This window comes from Aulostomus chinensis, chromosome 1, assembly GCF_037954235.1.
Source record: "Aulostomus chinensis isolate RoL2024-O1b breed Wild chromosome 1, RoL_Achi_v1.0, whole genome shotgun sequence".
Taxonomy (NCBI): domain Eukaryota; kingdom Metazoa; phylum Chordata; class Actinopteri; order Syngnathiformes; family Aulostomidae; genus Aulostomus; species Aulostomus chinensis.
In genome coordinates, this window is record NC_141320.1 from 54,380,826 (window position 1) to 54,403,136 (window position 22,311).

Below are 22,311 nucleotides of genomic sequence, written 5' to 3' on the forward strand. Positions count from 1 at the left end.
TCCAAATTCACCACTCAGTCTGCACTGCACATCGTCTGAATCTAGGAGTCAGAAAATCCTGTGATCAGATCCCCACTTCCATCATCAGACACAAAGCCAGGAACACTGTCACATCCTTCAGATCAGCACTACAGCCAAGGAGAAGCTGGCTCAGGTGCAGCAACAGATGGGAGGGCCAACCCTGAAACTCATCAGTGAGGTGCCAACACGCTGGAACAGCACACACAGCTGTCAGGGCTGCATGATGAGAGGGAACCAGTGTGGGAACCTCTGGCCTCTCTAAGACAGATTTGACTCCACTGACAGCTGAGGAGTTCACCACCATAGGAGAAGCACTTCTAGTAAACAGAGGTCATTCTAGTAGCCTGGTCCCTCTGTGGTTGAGCTATAATTTTAGGAAATATGGTCATTATTCAATGGTGACGTCTCTCTCCTGAATAATGTAGAACTGAACGGATCCACTGGACCTTCTTTTTACAAACAGCAGCATGCAGCAGCTGTCCTGAGTGGAAAACTGCACATTTCTGTTGGTGAGAGTTCATCAAGTGATGGACTTTGTCTCTCAACAGAAGCTGTGTGGAAAAACCCTGCAGCTACGAGCGCTTCAGATTCTGAGAGTGATTCTTCCGCCATTGGCTGGTTTAACCTGGCGTCTGACCGTGGAGGTGGCCGAGAGGAGCGTGACATGGCTGCACAGGTAAATCAACTAAAGCAGTGTTAGTCTTTGGCAGCAGGCCAGGCCGACAAATGCGAATGTCTCTGACTGACTGACTGATGAAGTTGGACCATTGGTCAGCCACAATGATGCATGACCACAAATAGTGGCCTGGGTCTTTATGAAGCTCACATCACTGTAGCATCATTTTCAGGTTTTTAGCAACTCTCACTACATGACGGTCACCATCATTTTTTAGGTTTGGAGCAACTCTTACGACATCACTGTAGCATCATTTTGAGGTTAGTAGCAACTCTCATTACATCACTCTAGCATCATTTTGAGGTCGGTAACAACTCTCACCACATCACTGGAGCATCATTTCTTAGGTACATAGCAACTTTCACAACATCACTTTAGCATCATTTTGAGATTAGTAGCAACTCTCACTCCATGACTTTAGCATCAATTTTTAGGTTTTAAGCAACTCTCACTACATTACTGTCAGCATCATTTTGAGCATCCTAGTAACTCTCACTACATCACTGTCGCATCATTTCTTAGGTTCGGAGCAACTCTCATTACATCACTTTAGCATCATTTTTAAATTAGTAGCAACTGTCATTACATCACTTGAGCATCATTTTGAGGTTCGTAGAACTCTCACCACATCAGTGTAACATCATTTTGAGGTTAGTAGCAACTCTCACTACATCACTGAAGAATCATTTTGAGATTTTTAGCAACTCTTACTACATCACTGGAGCATCATTTTGAGGAAAGTAGCAACTCTCACTTCATGACTGTCAGCATCATTTTAAGGTTTGAAGCAACTCTCACTACATCACTGGAGCATCATTTTGAGGTTTTTAGCAACTCTCACAACATCACTGAAGCATCATTTTGAGATTTTTAGCAACTCTTACGACATCACTGTAGCATCATTTTGAGCTTCGTAGCAACTCTCACTACATCACTGTAGCATCATTTTGAGGTTTTAAGCAACTCTCACTAAATCACTGTAGCATCATTTCTTAGGTTTGTAGCAATTCTTTTTACATCACTGGAGCATCATTTCTTAGATTAGTAGCAACTCTCACTACATTACTGTAGCATCATATTGAGGTTCGTAGTGTCACGTCCCCATGGTCATGGGCATGGGGGCGTTGCATTATTTTTGACTTCCTTCCCTTCTCAGGTTCGAGCTTCATGGGGCGGAGCTGCTGACTAATTGGGAGCACCTGGGCCCGGCGTCTCCCAGCTATAAAGCAGGCGATCAACCTGGCCGGTTGTCTCTCGCTCACTCCTCCTGGCCCACGTCGGAGCGATGGTTGTGTTTCTTGAGTTATGTCTTGTTTAGTTCTCTGCATCCATCACACCGCACACATACACCCCCTGTACACTCATGCACACACTCGCACTCACCACTGACACTACTGATAACCACACTCCACTGTACGTTATGGTTTGCCTTGTGTTGATTTTGCGTTACTAATAATAAATTATTAGTTGTGTGTCACGTTTAGTCTGCATCTCCCTCCTTCGATGTCACGATTTCTGAGCCGGGTCGTGACAGAAGCAAATCTCACCACATCACTGTCGCATTATTTTGAGATTTTAAGCAACTCTCACTACATCACTGTAGCATCATTTGGAGGATAGTAGCAACTCTCACTACATGACTGTCAGCATCATTTTAAGGTTTTAAGCAACTCTCACTACATCACTGGAGCATCATTTTGAGGTTCATCGAAACTCTCACTACATCACTGTCAGCATCATTTTGAGGATAGTAGCAACTCTCACTACATCACTTTCGCATCTTTTATTAGGTTAGAAGCAACTCTCATGACATCACTTTCGCATCTTTTTGAAATTAGTAGATACTCTCATTACATCACTGTCAGCATCATTTTGAGTTCATTATTATCATTGAGGTTATTCGAATCTTTCACTGCATTACTGTTAGCATTATTTTGAGTTCATTAGCAATTCTTCCGACATCACTGTCGCAATATTTTGAGCTTCGTAGCAACTTTTACTAAATTACTGTCGCATTATTTTGAGGTTCTTAGCAACACTTACTACATGACTGTAAGCATCACTTTGAGGTTATTCGAAAGTTTCACTGCATTACTGTTAGCATTATTTTGATTTCATTAGCAATTCTTACGACATCTCTGTCGCATTATTTTGAGGTTATTAGCAACTCTTCCTACATCCCTGTAGCATTGTTTTTGAGGTCGTTAGCAACTCTTCCTACATCACTGTAGCATTTTTTGAGGTTATTCGCAAATCTTACGACATCACTCTCAGCATCATTTTGAGATCATTAGTAACTTTAATTACATCACTGTAGCATCGTTTTGAGGTTCGTAGCAAATATTACTACAAGACTGTCAGCATCACTTTGAGGTTATTCGAAACTTTCACTACATTACTGTCAGCATCACTTTGAGTTTGTTAGCAATCCTTAGAACATCACTGTAGCATCATTTTGAGTTCATTAGGAATTCTTACGACATTATTGTAATCATCATATTGAGGTTTTTCGCAACTCTCACAACATTACCATCAGCATCATTCTTTAATTCATTAACAATTCTTCCTACATCACTGTAGCATCATTTTGAGTTTATTAGCAATCTTTACGACCTCACTGTAGCATCATTTTGAGGTTCGTAGCAACTATTACTACAATAATGTCAGTATTATTTTGAGTTTATTAGCAATTCTTACGACATCACTTTCGCATTATTTTGAGTTTTTTAGCAACTCTTACTACATCACCGTCAGCATCATTTTGAGTTCATTTGCAATTCTTCTGACATCACTGTCGCATCATTTTGAGTTCATTAGCAATTCTTACGACATCACTGTCGCAATATTTTGAGGTTCGTAGCAACTTTTACTACATTACTGTCAGCATCACTTTTAGGTTATTCAAAACTTTCACTCCATTACTGTTAGCATCATTTTGAGTTCATTAGCAATTCTTACTACATCACTGTCGCATCATTTTGAGATCATTAGCAATTCTTCCGACATCACTATCGCATTATTTTGAGGTTCGTAGCAACTCTTTCTACTTTACTGTTGCATTATTTTGACGTTATTAGCAGCTCTTACTACATTACTGTCAGAATCATTTTGAGGTTATTAGCAGCTCTCACTAGATTACTGTCAGCATCATTTTGAGTTCATTAGCAATTCTTACTACATTACTGTTGCATTATTTTGAGGTTAGTAGCAACTCTTACTACATGACTGTCAGCATCACTTTGAGGTTGTTCGAAACACTTACTACATTACTGTAAGCATCACTGAGTTTATTAGCAACTATCACTACATTACTGTTAGCATCATTTTGAGTTTATTAGCAATTCTTACGACATCACTGTATTATCAATTTGAGGTTAGTTTCAACTTTTCCAATTTTGAGTTCATTAGCAATTCTTCCGACATCACTGTCGCATTATTTTGAGATTATTAGCAATTCTTCCGACATCATTGTCGCATTATTTTGAAGTTCATAGAAACTCTTACTACATGACTGTCAGCATTACTTTGAGGTTATTCGAAACTTTCACAACATTACTTTTAGCATCATTTTGAGTTCATTTGCAATTCTAATGCGGCTCGAGGCCACGCTGGTTCACCGAGCGACAAGGTGAGCCTTGAAAACGGCATCGGCCGAGCTTCCCGGGCTTTGGATACCCTGGTGAATTCCCCAAATGTGGGAGTCTCAACTGCATAATTTCTGACAGTGGGGGACTGCGTCCGCGCTCTCCCCTGTGATCGTGTGAAAAAAGGAAAGAAAGAAAGAAAGGCCGACCACGGCGGCAACAACGGTGACCGCCTGTCCCGGCCAGTTGGCGGTCTCCTCTTGTGCTGGCCAGCCTGAGGAGACCGCGGAGGACGTAGCCTCGATGAGCTCCCAGTGTCTCTCACACCTTCCAGCCCTAAATGAAGAGGGCAGGGTTTCTGCCACATTTAGTTGAGGGTCATGGTATCTGACAAGCCCTGGGATCAGGACAATACATCCACGGCTCGTCTTCGCAGTAAGTGGAATGATACCAGAGAATTCATGCGTGGGAGGAGATCAACTTGGAAAACCCCGACTCCAGGATGAGTCGCTGGCTTGTGGCTTTGAACACCGCTTTGTTTTACTTTGAGTCGCCCCACTAGCATAGCAGGGTGAAGGCACCGATTGCCTTTGCTTTGGATAGCAGTGGGGACAACCAGTGTGCCAGATGTAGTGTTTATGGCACTGCATTTTGTGTCGCCACCCAAAATGTTGCAGTTCCTGCCCACAGCCGCGGCCGGGATTGGCTGTACCGGGGGTGCTGGCTCTCACGTCGGGTGGCTTACAGGCATCGCTTCTCGGCCTTTTGGCTAAGATCAAGTGTAGTATCTGTTCTTATCAGTTTAATATCTGGTACGTTCCCTATCTGGGAACCATATATTAAATTGCTTTTTGGAACAGGGAGATGGAACGGGAGCTTGCTCCGTCCTTTCCACGCATCAACCTGGTATTGCAGTGTTTCCAGGAGTGGTGCAATGCCCCGCATTTCTCGTCGGAAATAAAACAAGCCTCCGCCAGGCACTCGCTCACCTGCTCCACCTAAAGCCGGACCAGGGTTCTCCTCCTGCACTGCAGCTTTTCCTCAGTCTGCGGCCGCAATGGCCTTCCAGGAACAGTGCGGGCCCCTCCTCTTTTGTCAGGAGCAAATCCCGTGCTCTTCAGGCCAACTCTCGAGTGCTGCACATGAGGCCGGGGCTGGATTTCCGCCCGCGCTGCCGCTGGGCGTCAAGTTGTGGCCCCGTTTGCACTCCAGATAAGGATGGAGGTCCGCTGACGGCACTGCTCTCGGAGCCTTTCCCAAAAGGCTTTGGAATGCACTCTGAAAGACCTGAACCTTCAATGTGCCTGTTTTGCCCAGAGATGGGTTGTGAACTTGATGTTGAAATGTGAAACCCCAGCTTGCTGCCTTCAGTCTTTCGGAATTGGGCCGCTTGCGTTGACAGCTCTCATGGTCGCGACGCTCCATCCAAGGGTGAAAGCGGACGGAGATTGTTTTTTTTTACTGCGGGGCACGATGCGTGCGGTTAGAGGCCACGCTGGTGCCCCCAGCGAGAAGGTGAGCCTTGAAAACGGCATCGGTCGACCTTCCCGGGCTTGGGATATCCGACATCCGGCATCGTTGTGAGAAAAAAAGGGGGCTGCGCACGCGGCAGATTGGCACAAGGTAGGAAAGATCAGGCGCTGTGTCGGCCTCCCTGCCTGTCAGTCAGAAGGCTGTGTCCCTGGAGCTCATGTCTGTTCCTAAGCTCAGCGAGTCATACTTACCTGGCAGGGGAGATACCATGATCAGCAAGGTGGTTCTCCCCGGGTGAGGCTCAGCCATTGCACTGGGGCTGTGCTGACCCTGGTGAATTCCCCAAATGTGGGAATCTCAACTGCATAATTTCTGACAGTGGGGGACTGCGTCCGCGCTCTCCCCTGTGATCGTGTGAAAAAAGGAAAGAAAGAAAGAAAGGCCGACCACGGCGGAAACAACAACAACGGTGACCTCTTTTCCCGGCCAGTTGGCGGTCTCCTCTTGTCCTTGCCAGCCTGAGGAGACCGCGGAGGACGTAGCCTCGATGAGCTCCCAGTGTCTCTCACACCTTCCAGCCCTAAATGAAGAGGGCAGGGTTTCTGCCACATTTAGTTGAGGGTCATGGTATCTGACAAGCCCTGGGCTCAGGACAATACATCCACGGCTCGTCTTCGCAGTAAGTGGAATGATACCAGAGAATTCATGCGTGGGAGGAGATCAACTTGGAAAACCCCGACTCCAGGATGAGTCGCTGGCTTGTGGCTTTGAACACCGCTTTGTTTTACTTTGAGTCGCCCCACTAGCATAGCAGGGTGAAGGCACCGATTGCCTTTGCTTTGAATAGCAGTGGGGGCAACCAGTGTGCCAGATGTAGTGTTTATGGCACTGCATTTTGTGTCGCCACCCAAAATGTTGCAGTTCCTGCCCACAGCCGCGGCCGGGATTGGCTGTACCGGGGGTGCTGGCTCTCACGTCGGGTGGCTGACAGGCATCGCTTCTCGGCCTTTTGGCTAAGATCAAGTGTAGTATCTGTTCTTATCAGTTTAATATCTGGTACGTTCCCTATCCGGGAACCATATATTAAATTGCTTTTTGGAACAGGGAGATGGAACGGGAGCTTGCTCCGTCCTTTCCACGCATCAACCTGGTATTGCAGTGTTTCCAGGAGTGGTGCAATGCCCCACATTTCTCGTCAGAAATAAAACAAGCCTCTGCCAGGCACTCGCTCACCTGCTCCACCCAAAGCCGGAAAAAAAGGAAAGAAAGAAAGAAAGAAAGGCCGACCACAGCGGCGGCAACAACAACGGTGACCGCCTGTCCCGGCCAGTTGGCGGTCTCCTCTTGTGCTGGCATGCCTGAGGAGACAGTGGAGGACGTAGCCTCGATGAGCTCCCAGTGTCTCTCACACCTTCCAGCCCTAAATGAAGAGGGCAGGGTTTCTGCCACATTTAGTTGAGGGTCATGGTATCTGACAAGCCCTGGGCTCAGGACAATACATCCACGGCTCGTCTTCGCAGTAAGTGGAAGGATACCAGAGAGAATTCATGCGTGGGAGGAGATCAACTTGGAAAACCCCGACTCTCAATTCTGACGACATCACTGTCGCATCATTTTGAGATCATTAGCAATTCTTCTTACATCACTGTCGCATTATTTTTAGTTTCATAGCAACTCTTACTACATTACTGTGTCATTATTTTAAGGTTTTTAGCAACTCTTCATAAATTACTGTCAGCATCACTTTGAGTTTATTAGCAACTATCACTACATTACTGTCAGCATCATTCTTGAATTCATTAGCAATTCTTCCGGCATCACTGTAGCATCATTTTGAGATCATTAGCAATTCTTACTACATCACTGTCACATCATGTTGATATCATTAGCAATTCTTACGACATCACCGTAGTATTATTTTGAGGTTAGTAGCAACTCTTACTACATGACTGTCAGCTTCACTTTGAGGTTGTTCAAAACACTTACTACGTTACTGTAAGCATAACTGAGTTTATTAGCAACTTTCACTACATTACTGTTAGCATCATTTTGAGTTCATTAACAATTCTTCCGACATCACTGTAGCATTATTTTGAGGTTATTAGCAACTCTTACTACATTACTCTCAGCATCATTTTTAGGTTACTCGCAACTCTAACCAGGTGACTGTCAGCATCACTTTGAGGTTATTCGAAACTTTCACTACATCACTGTCGCATTATTTTGAGGTTCGTAGCAACTCTTACTACATGACTGTCAGCATCACTTTGAGGTAGTTCGAAACACTTACGACATTACTGTAAGCATCACTGAGTTTATTAGCAACTATCGCTACATTACTGTTGGCATTATTTTGAGTTCATTAGCAATTCTTACTACATGACCGTCACATCATTTTGATATCATTAGCAATTCTTACAACATCACTGTAGCATCATTTTGAGATCATTAGCAGCTCTTACTAGATTTCCGTCAGCATCATTTTGAGTTTATTAGCAATTCTTCCGACATCGCTGTCGCATTATTTTGAGTTTTGTAGCAACTCTTACTATATGACTGTCAGCATCACTTTGAGGCCATTCGAAACTTTCATTCCATTACAGTTAGCATCATTTTGAGTTCATTAGCAATTCTTGCTACATCACTGTCGCATCATTTTGAGACCATTAGCAATTCTTCCAACATCACTGTCGCATTATTTTTAGGTTCGTAGCAACTCTGACTACATGACTGTCAGCATCACTTTGAGGTAGTTCGAAACACTTACTACATGACTGTTAGCATCATTTTGAGTTTATTAGCAATTCTTATGACAACAGTGTAGCATCATTTTAACGTTAGTTTCAACTCTTCCTACATTACCGTCAGCATCATTTTTAGTTTTTTAGCATCTCTTACTACATCACTGTAGCATCATTTTGAGTTCATTAGCAACTCTTCCGACATCACTGTCGCATTATTTTGAGTTTAGTAGCAACTCTTACTACATGACTCTCAGCATCATTTTGAGGGAGTTTGAAACTCTTACTACATTATTGTAAGTATCACTGAGTTTATTAGCAACTATCACTACGTTACTGTTAGCATCATTTTGAGTTCATTAGAAATTCTTCTGAAATCACTGTCGCATTATTTTGAGGTTATTAGCAACTCTTAATACATTACTGTCCGCATCACTTTGAGGTTATTCGAAACTTTCACTACATTACTGTTAGCATCATTTTGAATTTATTAGCAGCTCTTACTAGATTACCGTCGCATCATTTTGAGATCATGAGCAATTCTTCCGACATCACAGTCGCATTATTTTGTGGTTTTTAGCAACTCTTACTACATGACTGTAAGCATCACTGAGTTTATTAGCAACTATCACTACATTACTGTTTGCATCGTTTTGAGTTTATTAGCAATTCTTACGACATCACTGTCGCATCATTTTGAGATCATTAGCAATTCTTCTGAAATCACTGTCGCATTACTTTGAGGTTCGAAGCAACTCTTACTACATTACTGTCAGCATCACTTTGAGGTTAATCGAAACTCTAACCACATGACTGTCAGCATCACTTAGTTTATTAGCAACTATCACTACATTACTGTTAGCATCATTTTGAGTTCATTAGCAATGTGGGGCTTTGATTGGGAATTGTAAGAAAAATCACTGAATGAACAACACAAACACAGACTGTGTCTGAAATTCCACACCTGCACCTGAAACCAGTGTGGAATCAATTGTATCCACTGTCAATCCTGATTCTGGAGAAATTTCTTTGTGTGTTTTGATGGACGCGAGCCAAGCAGAAATTTCCCACAATGCAATAGGGCGGCGTTTGGTCAGTGTTGAGCAGGCGTCAGTCTGACAATGATGTCATATTATTGTGTCATCACTTGACCAGACCCAAAAGTAGGCTCAGGTATCAGTTTCTTCTCAATGCTAATGTCTGCTAGCTTAGTCTGCTACTTTGATGGCTCTGCCTGCTCAAAGGTCCAGACCCCTGGATGTGGTGGTTCCTACCTGAATGTAGATTCTGTCAGCTCATGTTGTTAAATCAACTCACCAGGAACACCAGTAGATTTCAATGGACTGACAATGAGTCTCATTGAATGGGTGTCTCGTCCAACGAGAAACAATCAGTCTCAGGTTGAAGCTCATCAATGAGGTCTTGTGGATCAGTGGCTTGCATGAATGAATGAGTTGGAAGACTTCTTGGAAATTAAAGAGGATTTAATACAATTAAGAAAACACTTAAGACAGAGTGATAATTCCAGCAGGGTAATTAAGGCCCATATTGAGTAGCAGTTATGAATTAGCCTGGATTTATCTGAGCTTCAAGTAGACGGCTAAGAGGCAGGTGGAAAGGTGTGTAGGATGAACGATAGTGACCTCCAACCAAATGAAGAGGACTGAGTGGAGGCTGACCAGCTCTACGGAGTCAGGCGGAGTTTGGCAGCGAGACAGGAGTCCAGGCCTGAATCGGTGAAAACCAACGTAACCGGCTTACGTTCTCAGCTGGATTCTCCCATCGATGTACGACGCCTCTCCAACGAACTGGTGGGAGGACGGCCTCCAAAGCCTCCACCTCGTCGACCGTGGCTCCCGCTGAGATTCGCTCGATGAAGAAGGGAAGCGCGTTGATTGGCTACCCTCTGGTCTCAGGCTGCTGGCTGCCTGGACTAAGCTGCTCTTCTCCAACACAAAGGTGGCTTCTCTCTCTTCAAGGCTCACAGGAGGTCAAGAGTGTAGCGACCGTGAGCCGAGATCGATGATGAATTACAAAAATAGAAAATCAAAAAATAAATTAGAGGAATAGAAAAGAAAAGGGGGGGGGGGGCGGACCAGCTGCTCTAGGAGCTCACAGACAAAGGGCAGAAACAAGAAGCACTGAAGAGAGCGCCAGCAGTGGATGGTGCCACCACTGTTACAGTAAACTGGTCCGCCTCAGAGCAGTGACCTTTGACCTGTGAGGGGTTGTTGGCCAATCAGCACACTTTGCTGTCTTCAGTCCTTCTCAGATATCAACAAATGAAGCTGGTTGAACAGACAGCAATCATCATCACTCAGAGACATCACCTGGAGAGGAAGACTGCTCCGAGTTCTGACAATGACAGTGAAGAGGCAAGGAGAGCTGGACAACCACAGACAGTGAAACATTCGGAACATCATGTTGATACACGCGTGTGTGTGTGTGTGTGTGTGTGTGTGTGTGTGTGTCAGAATCGGAATCAGAATTTTTTATTTTCGTTGTGGGGGGGGGGTACAGTGACAATAGTTAGAGCGCTCTTCCAGAGCCACCGTGCACCACAGAATGCAGATACAAAGAAAAGATAGAAAAGATAAAAGCAAGATAAAAGACACTGTTAGAACAGAAAGATCCATCAACCCACCAACCAGAGGTGTGTCTGGTACAGATGTGGAATTATTGGCTCACACAATGTTGAGGACACTGGAAGAAGACAAACAAAAAAGGCTGGTGTGATCCAGACCTTCATCAAAAATGGTCCTGGAGAACTGTTCAGTGTGTCAGGACTTCTGTCCATTGTCTTCTGCTTATCCTGTTCAGGGTCATGAGGGGGTGGAGCCTATCCCAGCAGCTTTTGGGCGACAGGCCGTGTTCACCCTGGACAGGTCACCAGTCCATCACAGGGCCAACACATCCACAGACAAACATTCCAAGCCAGACTCAGGAGGATCTCTCCACCCTACAGACTGTAAAGGAACCATCAAAGATGGCAGTTGGAGTTCTGTGGATCTGTGCTGGATTCCTCGTCCTCACGGACCAGAAGTCTGTCTGAAATACTGCACTGATTGATGATCTTTTCATGAATCTGGAAAAGCTTCTAAAATGAAAGGAAAACAATCCTATCTTCTTCATGCCTCAAGCCAAATCAAACCAAGAGTTCTTTTATCATATTTTTTTAACCGGACGTCTGCTTTGACTGGTTGGTTGTTGAAAGAGAGCAGGACAGGACAGACAGCAGAAGACAAATATAGAGAAGGAAAGACAAAAGACAGAGAGAAAGGAGGGAGAGAATGACAAAAAGATGGGAACAAGATGAGGGTGAAAGACAAGCAGAGAGAAAGACAGAGGGACAGGGGGATGGAAGACCGACACACAACCAACAACAGCAGCAGCAATAATAGTAAACTAGCTGCCAATGATAACGTCTCCTGGTCGCTGAAGCAATCAACTTCATAATAGGAGGATTGAAGAGCCAGGAAATAAAATATTAGCACAATACTGATGTGAATGTTCGTGCAATACTGAGAACACTGATATGTAGACGACTAGTAGGGGCGGCACGGTGGTGCAAGAAGACAAACAAAAAAGGCTGGTGTGATCCAGACATCCATCAAAAATGGTCCTGGAGAACTGTTCAATGTGTCAGGACTTCAGAAGCTCCAATCTTCTCTAAGGTCCAGTGAGAGTGGAAGAGATTATAAATGAGAGAAGCAGGGCCCTCCCTCAGAACTGAACCAGCTCAGTTGGGAGAGCCTTAGACTGAAGATCTAAAGGTCCCTGGTCCGATCCCAGGTTTCAGCAGAGCAGCATTGACTTTACTTTCCAGTGGAGGAACTGCAGACATGAAGGAAACTAACATCTTGTCCTGTGCATTCTTGTGACATTCAGGACATTTTTGGAGCCTCTTGTTGGATTTTGCCACAGAGAATCAGAGCCAATCAAAAGCATGGAGGACTTTAACATGGAGGACTGAACAAGTCAAGAAAGCATCAGTTTGACCTTCACAGGTGTTTCTGTTCCTGTCTCAATGCTGTAGAAAGAGCCTGAGGAGCTCAGACGGTAGAGCATCAGACTTTTAATCTGAGGGTCCAGGGTTCAAGTCCCTGTTCAGGTGCTGTGGAGGTTCCAGTGTTTGACAACATGGTACTAGATGAAGTTTAGTGTTGAACAAACTGTCATCATCAAAAGTAGAAGTGTTCTTGTCTTGCCACTGTGAGACTGTCGCTAGAAAACTGACCAACAATAATTTCATGTGGCATGCAATTAACAAAAGACCTACATTGATGGTCGAGGGGGGGGGGTGGAGCCTATCCCAGCATCTACGGGCCAGAGGCGGGGTTCACCCTGGACAGGTCGCCAGTCCATCACAGGGTCAGCACACAGAGAGACGAACAACCATTCATACCTACGGTCAATTTAGAGTGTCCAATCAGCCTCGTCCCCAATTACATGTCTTTGGACAGTGGGAAGGAGCCGGAGTACCAGAGAGAACCCACGCATTCATGGGGAGAACATGCAGGTTCTACACAGAAAGATTCCCCACCCGAGCCTGGACTCAAACCCAGAACCTTCTTGCTGTGAGGCCACAGTGCTCACCACTGCACCATCATGCTGCCATGCTGCCATGCTCTCTTCTACTTTCCTCAATTGTGTTTCTTTCATGTCCTCCTGAGATCAAAGACAGAATTCTAGCTACTGTCAAAGCCCTGATGACATCATCAGGAATTCTGACTTTGATCTGGAGACTCTTGCTTTAATCTGAATTTGATCTGACTAATGTTTTAGTTTAGGTTGCATGATACCGACCACCTCATTTCTCCTGATGGACTGGTGACCTGTCCAGGGTGAACCCTGCCTCTTGAACAACGTCACCTGGGATCGCCCCCCCTCCCCATGACCCCATACCCCCTTCCCTCATGTGACTCTTTCATGCGGGCCTCTCAAAACAAAAACATGGCCGCCGCTCCTGTCATTTTCGGAGGAAAGTGCCTTCTTCCAAGATAGTTTTGATTTAATAAAGCATTCTGATGACATTTCTAGAGAGAAATATGCATTTTGTTTTCATAATCTTTGCTCAGTTCTTGTGTTTAATCTTTGGTTTGTTCGTTATTACGGTGAATCTTTCACCTCTCAGAAGAGAGTCGTTACAGTGTCACATTTCTACTGTTGCTATGTTGGTTGCTAAGGACGCCATTACGGACGAGTGTCATTTCAAGATAGGTTTGATTTTTAAAAAGCATTTTAAGGACATTTCTGGCGAGAAATATAAATTTTATTTCCATAATATTCGCTGTTCAATAAAGAATAATATGAAATGGATTTTAGTGCCCCAGGAATTACAAACATCTGCTTCCGTGGAAGTCGGCCCCGTTCTTCTGTGAGAAAATCCGGTAGTTGTCGCTCACTCCGAGGAAAAAAAACAAATATTTTTAATACTTTATCTTTTGATTAATAAGACAATCTACAAATTCATTTAATTTCTGGATGTTTATTCTACCTACGAAGTCCATTTGTCACCATTATAGATCGACCAATCAGCATTAAGAATATAAACAATGACTCAAACTAATGGCGGTCTGCTGACGTCACATCCGTCACAGAGGCTCACTCCTGCACTCAGAGGTGGCCTTTTAGTTCCATCACTTCACGCTGTATTTACAGATTTATGATTGAGGGGAACAAACCACTCTGATGTCTGGGTTCATCAAGGATATCATTAAAGAAATCCTAACTATCTGGCCAGTTAAATTGATCCTAACTGTTCCTAACCTAACTTCAGATGTTGTGCTGGTAATGTCATGTAGTTTCTTTTCCAGTGTAACTTTGTCGTTCTGATGTGTGTATTTTTACTGCTCCAACAAAGCTGTTCCTCTTCTGGGTAAATCAATCATTCAGGCAATCAATAACTGAATGTCTCTGATGCTGTACTGTAGTATTGCAGTACAACAACACCTTGATCCTTCCTTTTCAAATGTTTTTATTGTGTTTCTCTCATCAGGTGTTCAAAATGATGACAATAAAAATCAATAATTGATATTCAGCTTTGTTTCAACAATAATAATTGATCAGAAATGAGGCCTGATGGCTGCAATAGCAGCTTTGTGCTGTTCAGTGACTCCTGCTATAAAAAGGAGTCAAGGCGGTCTTAAAGATGTGAAAATGTTCCAAAGATCCTTTGTCATGTTGGTCCTGGAACAAGATTAGTTCTGTCAGGCCGTGGTAGTCAAGCGCTATTGGCTTTCCCGTCCATCAATCAAACTGATCAATCAGCTTCAAATGTTTTTATTGTGTTTCTCTTTTCAGGTGTTCAAAATGATGACAATAAAAATCAATAATTGATATCAAGCTTTGTTTCAAACAGTAATAATTGATCAGGAAATGAGGCCTGATGGGCCGTACTTTAATTGCCCCTCGGGGATAAATAAAGTCATCTGAATCTGAATCTTATTTACAGCTGCTATCTGCTGCTGTAGATAAGATTTTATTTTATTTATTTATTTATTCATTTAATTTATTTATTTATTTTATTTTATTTATTTATTTTTTTTCTTCTATCTTCCTTCCCTCATGCTGCTGGTCCCGAGTTTCATGGTGCTCATGAAAAATTCTCAGGGGACTCCTCTGAACAGAGCCATACCACCAGTTTGTGCTAGAATAAACAATCAAGCACATTATCATCCCATTGTTTCTTGACGTGAAGGGAGCTGACAGAACTTGTGTTCCTCAATAAAAATGCAGAAATGAATCACTTTTTAGTCTTTTATTTTATATGATTCAACACTTAAGTTCACAAAATTCCATAAAGAAGTTGAAAATTTCAGTTCTGAATTTTTTTATAGACAAATTTGCTCCACTTTACATAGCGACTCATTTCAGCATTTACACAAACAAATTGAACAAATTAAATTCTACAATGATGAGATGATATTTACCAGGATCAGGGGTCAGCAGGAATACAAACATGAGACAATCAGGAACAACCTTCATCAGGAGGGTTACCAGGATCAGGGGTCAGCAGGAATACAAACATGAGACCATCAGGAACAACCTTCATCAGGAGGGTTACCAGGATCAGGGGTCAGCAGGAATACAAACATGAGACAATCAGGAACAACCTTCATCAGGAGGGTTACCAGGGTCAGAGGTCAGCAGGAATACAAACAAGAGACAATCAGGAACAACCTTCATCAGGAGGGTTACCAGGGTCAGGGGTCAGCAGGAATACAAACAAGAGACAATCAGGAACAACCTTCATCAGGAGGGTTACCAGGGTCAGGGGTCAGCAGGAATACAAACAAGAGACAATCAGGAACAACCTTCATCAAGAGGGTTACCAGGGTCAGGGGTCAGCAGGAATACAAACAAGAGACAATCAGGAACAACCTTCATCAGGAGGGTTACCAGGGTCAGGGGTCAACAGGAATACAAACATGAGACAATCAGGAACAACCTTCATCAGGAGGGTTACCAGGGTCAGGGGTCAGCAGGAATACAAACAAGAGACAATCAGGAACAACCTTCATCAGGAGGGTTACCGGGGTCAGGGGTCAGCAGGAATACAAACATGAGACAATCAGGAACAACCTTCATCAGGAGGGTTACCGGGGTCAGGGGTCAGCAGGAATACAAACAAGAGACAATCAGGAACAACCTTCATCAGGAGGGTTACCAGGGTCAGGGGTCAGCAGGAATACAAACATGAGACAATCAGGAACAACCTTCATCAGGAGGGTTACCAGGGTCAGGGGTCAGCAGGAATACAAACATGAGACAATCAGGAACAACCTTCATCAGGAGGGTTACCAGGGTCAGGGGTCAGCAGGAATACAAACAAGAGACAATCAGGAACAACCTTCATCTGGAAAAGTTGAGAAAGCCTGAATCTTGAAGCTGTCTGGGGAACTCAACCTACGCTGGTTGGGCTCAGAAGCTGTACAGGGAAACTCAGCACTCCTTTCCTGGGCAGGGAGAGACCAGCAAGGACGCACTCAAGTAGCTCGTCCTTCAGGAGACAAACTCCACATTTGAAGCACCTTCAAGTACACCAGGCTCGTGGCTCAAGACTGGAGAAAAGAAATCACAAAGAAGTGGTGGTTATGAGCCTCAGCAGGAAGCAAACGCTCAGCATAGTGGGACAGTTTAAAGACACAGGAGGTTCTGATGGAGGCCTCAGGCACCACCTTGCAGGAAGTCCCTCTGCACCCACGTTTCAGGGACATTGTCTTTACAAACTGCAGTGAACTTTAGATGTGCTGGTTTATAGTATTTCACTGTAACAGTTATGAATGAAACAAACTATAAATAATCAGTATTTTGTGAAACTGTCCATCATGTCTGAAATATTTTGATGTCACTTTGGGGCCCAACATCTCCCCGAGGGCCTCCTCCAGTTGGTCTGAAGTCTGATCAAACACCAGAGAACAAAGTAAATATGACTAAAACAGTTCTGAGGAAGTTCTGGGGAGAACCTACGGTGTTGTTCTGAAGCTCTGCTTCTATGTTCCTACCTGAGAGTCTCCAGCCTCCAGTGAGGATCCTTCAGTCCAGCAGACAGCAGCTCCACTCCTGGGCCTCCTGGATGATTGAGGCTCAGGTGCAGCTCTCTCAGGTGGGAGGGGTTGGAGCTCAGAGCCGGGGCCAGAGAAGTAAAACCTTCCTCTCTGATCCCACAACCTAAAAGGCTGCAGTTAAGAGAACAGAGTTAATTCACTGTTCTACCAAATCCTGGAACCTGAACCTCTCAGATGTTGATGGTCTTCACTCCAAGTTAGTGAGGTTTTTATAGTTGCTTTAGCAGTGCCAGGCTAAAGGCTGTGGTCCAACTGCACCGTCACAGTGACAGTTTCCTCAGGAACAAAGCTACCAGGCCTCAGTAATCTACTACCAGCAGGATATTCCAGAGGAACTGTTGACAAACAGCTGGATTCTGTCCATCTGCTCTCACTGGTTCCCACACCAGCAGCTGCTTTGTCAAGTTCCTCTGGTCTTCGCCAACAAATGGAACACTTCCTCCTCCAGTCTTTGTTCTGACTTCTCTCTGGTGACCTGCTTTGATCAGTGAGGTTTCTGCTGTTTCACTGTCATGACAGCGTGCAGGTTGTTGAGTCCCGTCACTCACGACAGGAGTTCACCTTCTCACTACCCTCTGATAAAACGCTTCTTTCTCCATTACCAGAGAATCTATCACACATTCATAGTTAAGGATGAACCACAGGAACAAGCTCCTCCTCCACTGTGTTACCATGGTGACGAGTCCCCACCCACATCAAAGAGAGACGTGTTCAACCAGAAGTGCTTGGAGCCGCTGCACTAAACAGGCAGACACCTCTGGGTGGCTGGAGCCTTTTTATGGAGGCGGCAGCAAACGCTGCTGCTCACTGGAAACAACTGGAAATCCAGGCTGGAGGTCAGGAAAACAACACATTGGACTCAGGCACTCGAGCTGAAGTTGACCATCACTTCTTGAGTGACGTCCCACTGCTACATGGTGACCACTGAGGGAGGTTTGGAAGGTGACTATTTATAAAGAACAGATTCACAGCAGTCGTTGACAGGCATTCCTGCTGTTGCCATAGCAACCAACCTGCCTCCGTGATGTGGCACATCACTGTATAAGTGTCAGGTGACCTGAGGTTGGAGAAACGGCTGGTAGCTCTGCTTCCACTGTAGGAGATCACGACGACGCTGACCGACACTTCTGAGCGTTTGAAATTCCTCCAAATGTCAGACGGCCGGTTGCTCACTGATCAGGCAACGATCGACCCTCCAGAATAAAACTGACCTTCATGTGGCTTGAACATCGGCTCAAATCTCTTCATTAAGAACATGTTTTGTTGTCACATGACCTTTGAACCCCAAAATCTAACCAGTTCATCATGAACGTTTGAGTCAAAGTAAAGAAATTGTGGGTGGAGTGGAGGCCTGCTAAGATGAGAGCTGGACTCTGACCTGAGAGTTTCCAGGTGACAGTGGGGATCCTCCAGTCCAGCAGACAGCAGCTCCACTCCTGAATCCTGCAGCAGGTTCCCACTCAGGTCCAGTTCTCTCAGACTGGAGGACTGAGAGCTGAGAACTGAAGACAGAACTGAACAACTTCTCTCTGAGAGCTCACACTCCCTCAGCCTGAAGAAGAAATGGAAACATGAGCAAACATGGCGTCAACACCAACTCATCAATGATGAAATCTGTTCTCATCTCTGGTTCAGGATCAGCTTTGATATGTGGACGTTTGGAGTTGATGCCTCATTTGCATATTTAAACAGGTTGATAGGGAACCTTCAAGAACTTTGATAGAACATTCAAATGTCATGGTGTATATATATATGCTTTCAATTAAACTGATGTCTTCCTGGTTGATGGTTTGACTCCATTTTGAATCAGTTTCTAGTTCTGTCTTTCTTCCTTCCTTCATTCTTCAACATTGTTCTCTCTTCACCAGAGCTTTGATCCTCATCTTCCTGTATTTCACTGCTCCATTTTAATTCTCTTTGTCTTTTGCCATCATTTCCTCTCTGCCTCTATTTTATTCCCATTCATTATTTTCATGCGTCCATCGGTCTCAGGTGTGTCTTCGTCTCATGGCTCTGATCTCTGCTTTGTTGTCTTTCTCGTCTCCAGCAGGAGGCACCAGACCAGGAAAACCTGACACTGACATTTTTCCCTCTGAGCGATGAAACAAGACAGGAATGATCACCATTCAGAGAGAATGGAACTGGTCTGATCATGAGTGGGAGGATGTCTGCTCCACACACACACACACACACACACACACACACACACACACACACACACACACACACACACACACACACACACACACACACACACACACCATCTAGAGGTCTGCCCTCCAGTTTCAATTCAGCTTCCTTTCATTCCAGGTCATCATCACTCCTTCAACTGAGTCTCTTCCACACATCAGATCAAAGTCTTCAGTCTTGTCCAGCAGCACCAGAGTGAAGCCTCTTCAGCTCTGAAACCATCTTTGTCAGCTGCAGCAGCAGCAGCATGGAGGACAGTGACAGTATTCCTGACTCAAAGAGCGCCGCTTGAACTCAGACGCTTGAATTTGTGTCTGAGATGATGGAAAGTCTCACATCAGCTGAGGATGCCAGAGCCACAGCTCTTCACTCTGCACTGAGCCATTTTCACCACCAGGAGGAGCTCTGGAAGAAGGCTTTTCCTCTGCTGCAGTTAAGCTCTCAGTCCATTCATTCTTACACCCCCCCCCCCCCCCCAGCTCCCAGCTGTTTGACCTGTTGTCCTCCAGGAGGCGCTACCACTGCATCAGGGCTCAGATGAACAGGTTCAAGGACAGTTTGTCCCCCAGAGCCAGAACCCCTCAGACCTCCACCTTGTCCTCTATGCTGCCCCCTTCCAGACGACCACACTGATGAGATCTTTCTTGCAGCTTCAGTCTCTTGTTCTGTAGCTTTGATTCTCTCTTCTGATCAGCTTGGCAACTCTGAAGCTTTTTCAACTGAAGGAACGTCTCAGAAAATGTTCCTACAAACACGTTTGGATTGGAGAAAACCTCCACCAGGAGAGGGTGGAGTGGAGGCCTGCTAAGATGAGAGCTGGACTCTGACCTGAGAGTTTCCAGGTGACAGTGGGGATCCTCCAGTCCAGCAGACAGCAGCTCCACTCCTGAATCCTGCAGCAGGTTCCCACTCAGGTCCAGTTCTCTCAGACTGGAGGACTGAGAGCTGAGAACTGAAGACAGAACTGAACAACTTCTCTCTGAGAGCTCACACGTCTCCAGCCTGAAGAAGAAATGGAAACATGAGCAAACATGGCGTCAACACCAACTCATCAATGATGAAATCTGTTCTCATCTCTGGTTCAGGATCAGCTTTGATATGTGGACGTTTGGAGTTGATGCCTCATTTGCATATTTAAACAGGTTGATAGGAAACCTTCAAGAACTTTGATAGAACATTCAAATGTCATGGTGGGAAAATGAAGTCATCATTGATCCTGAAGATGTCACTAAGAGGCCGTCAGTGCTGGACGATGATGTCACAGTCAAGTTGACCTTTGGGATATTAATTGTCATGATTTCATGCTCACAGACGTTTGAGAGTCTCTTGTTTCTTCAGAGTGAATCATTGACTTCTCTCTCCTCTTGTTGTCAGTCTTAATAGCAGGCGTGCCAGCACTCCATGTTTCTTGAGATCTGATCACTGGAACCACATTCAGAGGTGGTCTGGTCCACATGGGGCCACATTCTCCCAGTGGTTTGTCCACCAATGAGTCCTGGGCCCCAGTGAAGGATCAGCTGATGTCCTCTGTTGAAGCAGAAAGACCATCGCTGAGCGAACGGCGGCGTATTATGACACCGTCTGATCACGTGACAGCTCACTGAGAGAGATTCTTCTGACGGCTCTGAGGACAACATGACCTCATGTGGTTGTGTCTCAATCACAGGCCACGTTTCAGGACGTTTGGCTGCCGTGTCCACTCATTCTCTGCTCTCTGTGTCTCTCTCCCACTATCAGATCCAGGTGTGGAACCACTCATCCAGAGATCGATGAACCAGTTTCTAACCCTACCATTCACATGCATCCATCTGTGCTCAGCAAACTGGCGTTCTGATGGACACGCAGAGGAGAGAGAGACATTTTCCTGCCATCGTTTTGGAGAGTCTATGTCAACACTTTGTCTCTTACAAAGACGGAGGAGGTTTCAATCAGTCGGTGGCTGTTTGGAGAATGTAAATGTGGAATAAAACACAACGGCAACACCACTGATCTGTTCAACCACCTCCTGAGGCGCTACACCTGGGCCGGCCAGGACCGCCCTCATGAACCTGAACAGAGCTTTGGTGCACTTTGTTGTGCTGTGATGCTGCAACATGCAAAGCACTGATAATTCAAACAAAAGGTAGACATTTGCCATGAACTGTTGTGTTCTTGTTTCTGTCCATTATTTTAAACCTGATTCCCTCCAGCAAACAGCAGAGATCTGGGACTCCTCCCTGAACTCTCTAGTAGCCTGGTATTCATGGCACAGTTGGACAGTTTAGTTGAAGTCTGGCAAAAAGTGACTGAATCACTTTAGAGACCCCGAATTGAATCGACTCCAATCGTTCTAAATGAATCAAAGCTGCAGTCATGAATCTTGATTCAAATCAAATCTTTGTTAAGGTGGATCATTCCAACCACATAAGATCCATCCAGGTGACGCTCAGTGGGGGAGGCAGGTTTCTGCTACTGACCTGAGAGTTTCCAGGTGACAGTGTGGATCCTCCAGTCCAGCACACAGCAGCTCCACTCCTGAATCCTGCAGCAGGTTCAGGCTCAGGTCCAGTTGTCTCAGACTGGAGGACTGAGAGCTGAGAACTGAAGACAGAACTGAACAACTTCTCTCTGAGAGCTTACACTCCCTCAGCCTGAAGAAGAAATGGAAACATGAGCAAACATGGCGTCAACACCAACTCATCAATGATGAAATCTGTTCTCATCTCTGGTTCAGGATCAGCTTTGATATGTAGACGTTTGGAGTTGAAGCCTCATTTGCATATTTAAACAGGTTGATAGGGAACCTTCTTTCTACATTGTATTAATAAATAAATGAATATATATATATATACATATAAAAATATATATACATAATATACATATTCATATATACATATATATACATATACATATACGCATATATATACATATACATATACATATATATACATATACACAGATATATACATATACATATACACATATATACATATATACGTATATATATACATATATACATATATATGTATATACGTATATATACATATATACATACATATATACATATATACATATAT

General features: G+C 44.5%; 1 protein-coding gene and 3 non-coding genes across 8 annotated transcripts in view; 3 read left to right on the top strand and 1 right to left on the bottom strand.

The window, feature by feature from the left end:
* Nucleotides 1-5,030: 5,030 nt before the first annotated feature.
* On the top strand, nt 5,031-5,221 carry LOC147272256 (U2 spliceosomal RNA). The gene has a single exon (XR_015117049.1). It is a non-coding gene; the product is annotated as a U2 spliceosomal RNA (small nuclear RNA).
* Nucleotides 5,222-5,997: 776 nt separating this feature from the next.
* On the top strand, nt 5,998-6,161 carry LOC147272257 (U1 spliceosomal RNA). Its single transcript, XR_015116675.1, has one exon. It is a non-coding gene; the product is annotated as a U1 spliceosomal RNA (small nuclear RNA).
* A 586-nt stretch (nt 6,162-6,747) lies between these two features.
* Nucleotides 6,748-6,938, top strand: LOC147272258 (U2 spliceosomal RNA). The gene has a single exon (XR_015117181.1). It is a non-coding gene; the product is annotated as a U2 spliceosomal RNA (small nuclear RNA).
* A 7,502-nt stretch (nt 6,939-14,440) lies between these two features.
* LOC147272259 (NACHT, LRR and PYD domains-containing protein 3-like) overlaps nt 14,441-22,311 on the bottom strand; it is a 28,760-nt gene continuing 20,889 nt past the window's right edge. For 3 of the 5 annotated variants that reach the window (XM_086206032.1, XM_086205830.1, XM_086205755.1), the window contains 5 exons: nt 21,712-21,885; nt 20,084-20,257; nt 18,444-18,617; nt 17,003-17,176; nt 14,441-16,558 (listed from right to left, as the gene is read on the bottom strand). In XM_086206032.1, coding sequence (XP_086062158.1) covers nt 16,531-16,558; nt 17,003-17,176; nt 18,444-18,617; nt 20,084-20,257; nt 21,712-21,885 — 724 coding nt within the window. In that variant the 3' untranslated portion in view covers nt 14,441-16,530. Of the gene's footprint in view, nt 16,559-17,002; nt 17,177-18,443; nt 18,618-20,083; nt 20,258-20,363; nt 20,783-21,711; nt 21,886-22,311 lie in introns of those variants that run through there. The other 2 variants (XR_015116411.1, XM_086205911.1) reach the window with 2 other exon arrangements.